The sequence below is a fragment of the Lepidothrix coronata genome, unplaced genomic scaffold, assembly GCF_001604755.1.
Source record: "Lepidothrix coronata isolate B3197 unplaced genomic scaffold, Lepidothrix_coronata-1.0 Scaffold164, whole genome shotgun sequence".
In the NCBI taxonomy this organism is placed as follows: Eukaryota; Metazoa; Chordata; class Aves; order Passeriformes; family Pipridae; genus Lepidothrix; species Lepidothrix coronata.
The window spans coordinates 1,777,215-1,789,445 of NW_016690344.1; the positions used below are offsets into that span (position 1 = coordinate 1,777,215).

Consider the following 12,231-nt stretch of genomic DNA (forward strand, 5'->3'; position numbering starts at 1 on the left):
ACATCTAAGCAAAACAACATTGTAAAGTTCTTATTCTCATACATGTAACTTTAATGAAGATAATGTCCAGACAAAATCAAAAGTTTAGCCCAGTATCCCAAGTGACAGCAGAGAAACACTAACACCTTAAGGTGACAGAACAAGGAAAGCACATAGGGATATTTCTCAAATATCTCTCTAGTTTCCAAAACTTTGTAACTCAGATCTCCTGAGCCAGAGGCAGCTTTATATATTTTGCAACTCTCAGAGACTTCAGTTCTACAAATTTATCCAGGTTCCTCCCTTAGCTGAGTAACTATAGCAACTATAACATCCAATAATAAAGAACTTCGCAGTGTGATTCCCCCCTCTTCTTGCTTGCTCTGAACCCATCACCTACTACCTTTGATGCCCCATACTCCTTCTGTTGTAAAGAAGTCAAAGATTAGTTCTCATTCATCCTCTCTCTCTGCAAATCTTTATTCATAGAATCACAAAATCATAGAATCAGACGGGTTGGAAGGGACCTCTGAGATCATCAAGTCCAACCCTTGATCCACTACCACCACAGTTACTAGACCATGGCACTAAGTGCCACATCCAGTCTCATCTTAAAAATCTCCAGGGACGGAGAATCCACCACCTCCCTGGGCAGCCCATTCTGATGCCTGATTACCCCCTCTGTAAAGAATTTCTTCCTCATACCCAACCTAAACCTCCCCTGGCAGAGCTTAAGACCATGCCCTCTTGTCTTACTGACAGCTGGCTGGGAGAAGAGACCAATCCCCACCTGGCTACAGCCTCCTTTCAGGGAGTTGTAGAGAGTGATGAGATCACCCCTGAGTCTCCTCTTCTCCAGGCTAAACCACCCCAGCTCCCTCAGCCTCTCCTCATAGGACTTGTGCTCAAGTCCCTTCACCAGCCTTGTTGCTCTTCTTTGGACCCTTTCATCCCCTCCCTTGCCTGCATGTGCTTTCTTCCTTCTCCTGTGAAGGTACTGAGTTTGTAAGGCCTGACTTCTCTTAAGCAGAAAAGTTTGTGCGGTTATTGTATTTATCTATTGAGTATCTCAGTTCCCAAGGTTTTGCCTATATAGTCATCAGGTCAGAATACTTTGATTTTTCTAGATATCTCCAAATATTTATTTCAAATTGAGGACTGGCAACTGTGACATAAATTAAACACAGTTTTAAACAAAGGGTGAGACTCACAGACAGTATAATTTTTCTATTTTATTCCTAAATTTTTTACGGTTCAGATGAGCCTTGTTTGATCCTGGCAATGTTTGTTTCATAACTGTTCTTGTCAGTGCTTATACTGAAGGCAGATTTTCTCACAGTCCCCCAAAGAAAAAGATTCTACCACAGCAACCTCTCAAATTTCTTCCAAACACCCTTCCCTACTCCCTCACCATACATCTACAAAAGGTTCTGTAATGGCTGCAGCAGTGGTAGGATTCATTTTGTAATAGCCCAGGTAGTCAATCTTAATAGTGTGCTTGTAATATTTTACAGAATTATTAAAGATAATTTTGAGTTGCTCAGTAGTATACTACCATTTATGTGTCTCGCTGTACTAAAAATCTGTTAAATTGTGGTTCTCATACAACTTCAAACATCTGAGCTTAGAAGAATACTGTTCTAGTACTTGCACAATTTAATAAAAAGAAATGATATAGAACTCTGCAGCTGTAGAGTGGGTTCTCTCCCCAGTGGAAATTGCATTAAACTTTTTAAAAGAGAGATACTGATTTAATGCGATCTACATATCAACTTTTTAATGCAAGCACAGAAGTATTTACACAAGTATTTTAGATTTGTACTGCTAGTCTAACTACCTGTAAGTCCTAAGAAAAATTAACTAAGAACTGGAGAAAGTTAATAAGAAGAGATCAAACATGTCAGTAGAGAGTATTTAACAGAAATCATTTCTGGATTGTTTTTAATATCTGCTTTATACAAGGCCAGACAGAAAGCACTATATTTGGCCATTCATTTGAACGTATTTCAAATAAATTTTTTTAAGTCCTTAGCAGGTTTTTTTTCCCTCCCCTGCAAATTCTTAAGTACATTCTATTTTTCATAAACAGATTGCATCTAACTGGAGTTTGCTGTAATAGTCTGAACCGTGTCCTAGAAATTTAGACACATCACGTGAATTCTTGGAAATTAACACCTACCTTATTTTCGTATTAACTTCAACTGCCTAACATGTAGTACAACATTTATCCCAACTTACACACAACTATTTCAAAGCTCACTTATAAAACTAAGTTTGAGCATATAACAGAAAATACAAGCAGAACTCAGTATACTCAAAAAAGCAATATAACCTATTGATGTCTCAACAAGCTTAATCAGTTCCCCTTTGCTCCCTGTAAGCGGCAATTGTGGTTTTTTTACTATCGACCTGAAACCTACAAATTACTAAACTGAAGCAAACTCTTTTAAAAATAAAAAACTCAAAATAATTTACTTTCACAATTAATGCCCCAAATAGCGCTTTCATCCAGAAAACAGACTAAAGCCTGACTAGATAGGCCAAGTTACTGCTAAAGCCCCAAAACCAGTCCTAACCAGTACTGAAGCACATCCATGGCCCTGGACAGGAAGCAAACAAACTAGCAAGGTCCATATGGAAGCCATCAGCAATAAAAATGGTTTTTTTAACACAGGCTAAACTGGTTCTTTTCAAAACCAAACTACCTGAACCATAGAGATCAATCATGAGAAGCAGATTTCAGAAAGCCAAAATTTTAAACAACTACCCTTTGTTCAACGTAAGACAAATTTAATGTTTACACTGAGTTTCCCAACACTAAGGAACAGAGTTATGAAGGCAATTTTAGGAAGTAACCAGGGGATACACATGCTACACAGAAAAAGAACAAGCATTACAAACTCATACTGCTCACCACAGAAGTATTTTTGAAAACACAAACCAAAGCTTCCTCTGCCTCAGGACAACCCTTAGTCTTAACCTGGGGAAGCATCCTACTGGTTCTGTGATAGGTGAGATTCCACCTGCAGTCTGTTACACTCAGATCAATGCAAAAGATTTAAGGAAACATCACATTTTCTTCCCTTCCTGCTTTAATTGCAGGGAGTTCCTGAAACAGCTAGTAAAGTTTATCACCATACAGGTTCCAAAAATCCTCAACTACCAATAGCACTGTCTTCAAAGGTTGCTCATATCTTTCAGTGTTAGTTATCAGCACCCATGCTTTGCAACTTAACTGGTGCAAATCCCAAGTGCAAAAGACAAGGCTAAGAAGCTATAAAGATTTACTTTCTGAAGTAAATCTGATGCTAGTGCTGATAAACTTCAGACAACCGAATAAAACACTGTCATCTTTAATTTAGACAAGAACTAGCAGGTCCCAAGTATATTGTTTTATTTTAGCAAAAAGCCAAAAAAAAACCAAACAAAACAACCCCACCAACCAAAAAACGAAGACCAAAATAAACCAAACAAAAAACAGGTAGCATTTATTTCCTCTTTCAAAAATGTGTAAAGTTCAATACTCACCTAAAAGACTAACATCAAGTTAAATAATGAGTTTGGAAGGGTTTACGGCTCCCAAAATGTGCAGACTAGTTTGAAGAAACATTTAACCACGCGCTCAGCTGAGTAAACATCTGCTTAGATGGCTCTCTTCAAGCCCCTTGGCAAAGATTTGGTTATATATTTACATTTTCACAAAGGATATAAAATAAAAGAGCTTTTACTGAATCAGCCTTTTACCTGCACACAGCACTACAGTACCTACATTAGACAGAACTGCAAATTGTTCTGAGTTCTGCATTCTAAACATAACAGATAACAAAGACACAGTATGTGACTCACAGCTGTATTTGCACTGGTTTGCAAATTTAGGTCAGAACCAAACACTTGACGATTGTGTTCACATACATACACTGATCTGACAATACACCTATTTTAGTTCTAAAAATCGCTCAAAACAAAAATTAGTAAAGATCTAGACTGGCTGTACTTACTCCACTCTCAGGTCACTGGGAGAAAGATGTTTAAACTGACACAAATTAAAATTACAGTATTCAGTTTTTATTATATAGGAAGTTTTAGCAGAACTGCTAAAATAGTTAAGTTAGCATCACTCCCTTTGTGGTAATTTATTCCACAAATCAGTAGCTTTTTACACTGTATTTAACCTTTTCCAAAGAAGAACAAATAACTATTCTCATTATAAGCATTCAAGGACTGTATCATAATGTAATTATGGCAAGCTAAAATACACCTCTGAACTAAACAAGCACATTGTGAGCTGTGATCTTCCAAGAATTGTGCAAACACATAACTTAGTTTTGAGATACAACTAGAAATCAGTTGTAGCAAGTAAACTTGAAAGAGAACATAAACAAAAACATATTTTTTACTCTTGTGCAATACAATTACTTCCTTTTCTAATTTTTTATCATGTACAGCAATAGTATAGAGGTGCTGGTAACAACAACCCCTCAGCCCTCCTCTCCCTTTGTGCCATTAACATAATATTATTTCTAGAACACAATGAAAAGAGGAAAGAAAGGATTCTCACCCTGATGAGAAGGGAGAAAAAAACCCGGAACAGCCACAAAACCAGACTACTTCATGTAAATAGCAGAAACAAGAATTTAGATTCTCATCCTGTTAAAAAACTCAAAACTTTCTCAGTCTTGTATTTAAGAAATGAATAAAATAGGTAATTAAACACAGATTTTATTTTACTGTGTTTGATAATTTACAAATATAACTTACTGCTTAATCTTCTTGCCATCCGGGTCAACCTTTCCAAGGTATGTATTTGATATACTTCCATGTTGCTGCAGAATGCTTATATCCCCAAAAAGACTTAACTTCTGGAGGTTCCTACAAAACAACAAAATAAAAAGGAATCTGTACACAAAATTAAAACAATGTGAGAAATCATTCTGGATAAGACAAGTACAGGCAATAAGAACCCATTATTATATGGAACACAGTCTGTATTGGGAACCTTCCTACTGTCCTAGGATACAGGCACACATGGAAGTACAGAAAATGAGACTGAAGTGTAAAGGGGAAGAGGACTACATGCACTGCTGAACCAGCTGTAATAGCAAATGCCGGTTTTCAGTCACCACAGTATTTTCAGCAGGCCAGCAGCACCACAAAGAAAACTTTTAGCAGTGGTTTCGTGCAATTTTTAACCCTCAGAACATGTGTGTTGAGTATCACAGATGAAAACATCAAATACTTATTTCTTTTAACATTTAACACCGCATTGAATGCCCAAGTAGAACACAACCACAAAGAACCCTTTCTGAGCACTTACATACATCAGCTGGTTTACAAATGGGAGCCCAAACCTGCCTCAACTGAGGCATCACAAACCTCAGGCAGGGATAGCGAAAGCTCCCCACGCTGTAATCAGTATCTAATTTCTGTTATATCAAAGTAGGGGAAGCTGCTCTAATATTTCCTATCAGTGAGGGTTAGTGGTCCACCATGACATACAGCTTTAACTTTTAGAAGGGATATCTAAAAAGAGTGAAAGAAGAACCTCTAAGTTTATGCTGGACATCACGCACTACACTAGACAGTCACTTTTCCTTTCCCTAGTACAGCTTATTTTTCTGACATGCATCTTTTCTATTCCTAAAACAGATCGAGCAAGAGATATGAAAATGACTGCAGTTTTAGAGCAGCTGTGTGATGTTTGCTTTTAAGATTATTAATTTTTTAGCTGACTAAATTTTGGATCAACATTTCTTTTATTTATATATGGTGTAAATTAATTTACTCCTACCACGAAAGGACTAGTCTACAATTGATAATTAACATGGCAGAAACTCCAGTTTCATCACAAATGGATACATAAGTTAAATTAATCTTAAACAATGGATGCCAATTAAGGGAGTTACCATACATTCTTATTTCTTCTGGCTTACAAATCATATGCTAATATTTCAGATCAGCTTTGAGAAAAATGCAATAAAATTACAAGGCTCAAAGTATAGGGAAGCTCTGGTACAGTTCACTTCATTCACAGTACAATTTCATATTCTACCAAAAGGAGCGGGGGAAAAAGTATTAGGTAACCAAGTTTTACATTTTTAAGTATGAACTGCAGTCTGTAATTGGTATCTAGCATAAATCATAATTTACCTGTTTTGAAGTTTCGGTATTCAATAACAGTACACTGATTTCCTGAAATCTATCTACTGTTGCACCTAGTACTCTTCTTCTGTTGGTGAACAACAACTTAATAGCAAGATCCGTGAACTTCATATAAAGTCTGACAAATAGTGGAGCAAAATACCTAGAATTTACAACTGTTTCTGAAATTCTAACAATTTAATATTTATTATTTTAAATACAGGACTACTGTACTGATGATACACTAAAATAAACTGAGTCTTTACCACATGATCAATATTCTACAAGTCTGACTAAGACAATGCCTGATCATACTAAAGAGTAAGCTTGGCAGAGAAACCTAAAGCACTGGTACCACCACAACACCACCAAGAGTATTTTGGGCTCTGCTTTCCTCAAAAGCTGTAAGAGAGAGTCTGGTGTGATAGAAAAAGTATCAGAAACCTCCACCTGGTCTGAAAAGCAGTGTTCACAGCCATGCTATAATTAAGCCTTTATCTTCTGATCTCAGTGACTTAATTCTGAGAGCTAAGAGCCAAAATGCAATCTTCAGAACAGTTCTGAACCACCTGCATATTCACATCACACACAGGTCTTGCTTAGTGCTACTCATAGCCCCAGCAAATGCTACCACGGGCAGATATTAATTTGAGGACTACCAAACTACACGACACATGAAACACTAATTACTAATATCCCACACATTTTTACTACATCTATTTGACCGCCATTTCATGCACTACAGAGACACACAGAAAAGTTCTCCACCTGAAAACTTAAACAATGACAACATCCAATTATTTTGCCACTCACAGCACAGTTATTACCATCAAGAAATCTAATCACAGTTCAACACAATGTTAGATTTTTGCTACTATTTGCAGTGTCACACAACCTCTACCGCATTCAGCTCACATCTCATCTTTGTTTCAGAGATTCAGTAAAGTGATCGTTATTTAAATAAAATTATTTAGAAGTTAATTGTCATCTTTTGCTAAAAGTAATAATGGTATCTTAATTCTGTGTAGTATCCATACATACAGCTGGGGAAAAATGTGTTTTGGAGGGATTTCTAAACCATTTATTTTCTACTGCCCAAATCTTCGTTCGCGAAGCCTAGCCATGAAAAAAATTTTCTACTAGCTCAAAAAGCGCACTATAAGTAATAAGCTTCTTACATCTTCAGTTTTGGTTGGTCTTTTTGAATAACCAATCAAAAAAAGGAACAAAGGGTACTTGCTTACATTTAAGATGAACAAAGCAGTAAGGCACATATTGTATTATTATACCAGTTTCTGCCAGTTCCAGCTGCCTGGTCAGATCAATAGAAGAGAGTAGTTAGAAAACCTTAAATACAGATGCAGTCTACTGTTTTGAGCAATTCACCAATATTTGGCAACTCCAAGATAGATACCATACTTCGCCAGGATACCACAGTTTAACAGTAATCTGCATTTATGTTTCCACAGCAAAGATCAAACAAGACACATAATTTAACATACTGCAGAGGAGACGCGGGGGGAGGTGTGTGTCACTATTTCCCTATCTTCCTTTGTAAGCAAGGAAGGAAGAATAGGAGAGACTATGCTTTGGGATTCCAAGTTACATAAAAGAACACAGGATTTTCCTACTGAATGATCACCAGTTGCTTATTAGCTGCTGTACGCACTCAAGTGACTCACACGAAGTTCGCCTGCCTCCCACCTGCTTTCCAGAACTTACTTTTAAAAGATCAGTTTGAGAAGGTGCAGACCATGAGGATCTAAGAAACAACATCATCATGCCCACCCACAGCATTTTTTTTAATAATAAGTAGAACATCAGCTGTTTAAACAGTAATACACTGTTATTTTCCTTCAATTTCAGTCATAAACATAACTCATGGAAGAGTTACACAGATCACTATAAATGCTACTTTAGTACCTTTTAATTAAATAAATGACAGATTTTCAGAGCTCATCAAGGCCCCAATGCTATTAAAGCAATATTTTGGAAGTAATATGCTGCCACACACAAAATAAAGTTTATGGCAACTTGAGCTCTATCTCAAATATGAGACAGACCTAGAACGTACCTTTCTGGATGGTAACACTGGCTGCCAGCAGGAATACTTGTCAGAAAATACTATCAGTCGTTTTCAAACCAAGTTGTGGACAAATTGTTATTTCCTTAATCCCTCAGAATTAGCAAAGGTCAATCCAATATATTTTTGTATTTTTATGTACTTTTTAAAAATATTTCTATTTTTCTATATTTTTCTTAACACATAGATTTGCTTAGAAATCAGCAATTTCGTGTTGTACAGAAAATGCTTTTAGTGGTAAACCCACACATCACTCTCCTCTAGCCAAGAGAGCATTTAGAATTACTTTTAGTCATTACTTTTCTTAGGTCCTGCAATATTGTAGATCCTCAAGGAATTCTAGAGCCATCTAAAGAAGGGGTTTTTTCTTGCAAGGAGGGTTGTTACTGTAATAATAAATTTAAAACTCCACAACAACGTTACACAGTTAAGGAACAGCATCACAAAAGTAGATTTGTCCCTCTCCAGTTCTGAAGTAAAAGATGGAAACTTTTGTGAACTTCTCAAAAAGCTATCATAAGGGCTGACAGGAGTTACGAAAGAACTGTCCTGTTCTAAACTTAATTATAAAAGGAATACATTTACAGTGATTCAGCCACTGGATAAATTAAAAGCCCTGCTGTTTCCATTATTTTGGAAATTACAATAGCTATCCCTTGTACAGTGACATATAGCAAAAACAAGAAGGAATTATTCATTATCCTTGAGTTACAGATAAATAAAGAGAAGCAGAGAAATTAAGTGACTGGACTGCAGTCCTTCCTTAGACAAAACAAAGCATAAGGCAGGTGACAATGCCTCCAGTTTAGATATTAGGTGGTCACAGTAAGAATCAAGCAGCAATTTGGCACAAGTTCATGTTCCTTCCCAACTCATTTCAATCTCAACAATCTACTTAAAGAACTAAAACCCAGTGTTCTACATGCCAACTAAATAGTTATTGGTAGTTACTCTGCAAGAAAAAAACCTAAACAGTTTGAGGGGGAAAAACAAGTCTAATCTGAAACTAAATCTGAAAAAAGGGCCAAGTGTTTAATGTAAATCCCACGCAGACACACACACATTTTAAAAAGCTCATTAAAAAAAAAGCCTGCTGTTATAACCAGGTACCCTGTGTTCCCCAATCATGCATTATTCATTTCAAAACAAAAGAGCAGCATGTAAATGATTTGGAGACAGCAAGAAAGTACAGCAATGCAAAATTCTATCCAACTTGGTAACTTTTCACCTCTGGCTTACCACCAAAATTATACTAATCTACCAGGTACTGGAAAAACAACTACTTATGCGTAGTATTTTACTGCAGTCCTGAGTTACACTGTGCACACAGAATCTGTGAAATGAACTTCATAAAGCAAATGTCCTTGTACAGATTTCATATAAGGCGACGGAGAATGAATCTTTTTTCAAAAGAAAAAAGTGTACCAAAAGCCTTCTCACAACGCTTTTAATTTTGACAGCCTCTTATTTTAGTGAGGGAAAAAACCTATTTAGTTTTTCAACAACCCCCTCGAGGCAACATCTCCTGCGGATGCTATCTATTTTAAAATTCCAAGCCCGTGTAGTGATATCTGTCTCAGATCGGATAATCGCCGCCATCATTTCAGTATTTTTTCCACTTATGATACTAGCAGCATTTCCCGAAGATTCAACAGTTAAGTGAAAGCTCCTGAAAGGCAAGAGAAGACCAATCAAGAGACCATTAGGATTCGCACACCAAGGATTCACAGGGTAAGAAATAAATTAAGATAAAGGTGAGCTGGGACTAAGGAGGTGTTTTCAGAAGTAAGGTCTGTAACTCTCAACCATCGGGGCTGCACCACAGGAAGTACCTGCTGGGTGCAAGAGAGCAGAGGAACTGAAAGTGAGACTTCACACACCACATTTGCATTTATCTCAAACCAACGAGGAATTGCATTTAAAGTTCTCTTGCTACAATTCAAAATAAAGAAGCAAGGGAGGCCTCAAGCTACTCTCTAATCTCCCCGGAATCAAAGAGGGGCAGTGACAAGCCCATGACTCAGTTGCAGACAGTTTTCTGAAGGCCATCCACAAGGTTTAATTCATCCGAAGGATGTCCTGAAACACCTGCAGTTTCCCCCCCCTTCACAGGTAAAGCAAATGCACACAGAGGAAAAATTATATTAACCATTTCCTATCCTAAAATCTGCATGGCTTTCAAACTCATCATAGCCTAATTGTAATACCCTTGCTTTCCTGTCCTAGGTGCTGACTACAGGCCATATATTAGGGTATCTGATTATTATCTTTAAAAGAGAGATTTATCTCGATCACACCCACACATGGTAAAGAGAATGCAAGTATTTTCATTTTAAAGACCTCAAAGCTGAGGAAATTATCTAACCTGCCAAAGTAAATCGTGAAAAAGCAGGATCTACGCGCATCTTAAGTACAAACCACAGGAAGATATTTCTATCATTTAAATTCAACTTGGCCAAGAAAGTCCTACGTGTGGAGCGTTTTTTCAATAAACAAACAAACGTAAAAACCTCCTCCCAGTTAAAACCGAGTCAAACCTCAGTTTAGCAGGTAACACGAGCGCTGGAATGAAAGCCTAACTTTTCTACGGCAAAAACCCTCACAGCTAGAAAGGTGAAAGCATTTTACTGGGGCAGTAACTCAGTATACCAGTGGTGTGATTTTAACATCCCCTTCTTACTAACTTCTCGTGACAATTTTTTTCAAGCACGCATAAGATCCAAACCCTGTCTGTAGCACTATTTTAAGTGAGAAAGGTGCCTTTGTTAGGCACCAGATTCAAACTCCCGGCTCTCACTCGCTCCGCTGGAGCCGCATTCCCCCCTTTCCGTCCAAAGGACGAAGAACTTTTTATTACCGTAGCTATGTCAGTTCTGCGTTACGACCAGCTGATCGCCAGCTGGACATCTGAGCGTTTATATGTTTACATTCCCCACCAAACTACACTATATGATAAAAATTTGTTATTTCCGAGCGGTGCGGCCCCGTTCCTGCCCAACACCGCAGAGCAGGGCTCCGGCCGCAGCCCCGGCACGAACCGGCCGCCGCCGGCTCGGGCGCTGTTTTTCCGTTCGCAGAACCCGGCGGAACCGGCCCTGCGCGGCCCGGGGGGCTCCGCCTGCCCCCCGCCCCGCTGCGCGGAGGTACCTGTTGTTTCGGACGCTGCTCAGGACGCACAGCACCAGCTCCAGATAAGTCCTCAGCAGGTCGAGCCAGCGCGGGCTCAGCGGCGGCGGCGCCTCCCCGTCCCCCGCCGCCGCGGCGCCCTCGCCTGCCGCCGCCCCCCCTCCGCCGCCGCCCGTGGGGTAGTTGTCGGCGGCGAACTGTACGCGGAGCTCACGGACGAACCAGCCGCACTTGCGCATGAGGAACTCGAGGCGCGGGCGCTCGGCGGGCGAGACGCGGAGACTGAGGCGGAGGCGCGGCCAGAGCGCCGGGTAGAAGAGGCACTCCCGCCAGTGCGAGCAGGCGGCCGAGGCCCGCAGCCGGTCGGGGGCCGCCAGGAAGGAGAATATGTGGACCACCAGCTCGCTGGGCAGGGAGCCGGCGCCCACCGCCTCCCCGCACACCGACATGCCTGGCGCCGGCCCCAGCCCCGCGGCGGCGGCCCCGGGCGGCGGCCCCGGCCTGGCCTGCGGCTCCTGCGACACAAACAACAACATCAATGACACGGCGCGGGGGGGGCGGGCGCCAGCCGGGACGCGCCTGCTACCGGGATGCACCACTCGCGCCGCCGCCGGGGGGGGACGGGGGAGCGGACCGGGAGCTACCACCGCGCGGCGCGGCGGGGAGAGGTGGCCCGGTCCAGCCAGCTCAGAGCGAGATTGTGAGGGAAGGCCACGGCGTCACGGCGCTCTCTTCTTGCGGGGCGGCGGGAGCCGCTGCGGCGGACGGAGGAGGACTTCCCCCGCGGGGAAAATGGAAGGTGCCGGCGGTGGGCCGGGAGGCGGGGCCGGCGCGCCCGCCCCGCGGGGGACGTTGGCCGGTCACCCCCCGTGCCGCCGGCGCGGCCCCCCCGCCCTCGCCCCTCC

At 40.8% G+C, this 12,231-nt stretch overlaps 1 protein-coding gene across 1 annotated transcript in view; it reads right to left on the bottom strand.

Annotated features, from left to right (window-relative positions):
* Positions 1–11,884, bottom strand: part of FBXO33 (F-box protein 33) — a 20,124-nt gene extending 8,240 nt beyond the window's left edge. Inside the window, exons 1-2 of the mRNA XM_017829384.1 lie at positions 11,348–11,884; positions 4,738–4,848 (exon numbers count right to left, since the gene is read on the bottom strand). Of these exons, the coding sequence (XP_017684873.1) occupies positions 4,738–4,848; positions 11,348–11,862 (626 nt within the window). The 5' untranslated portion in view covers positions 11,863–11,884. The remainder of the gene's footprint in view (positions 1–4,737; positions 4,849–11,347) is intronic.
* Between the last annotated feature and the right edge of the window lie 347 nt (positions 11,885–12,231).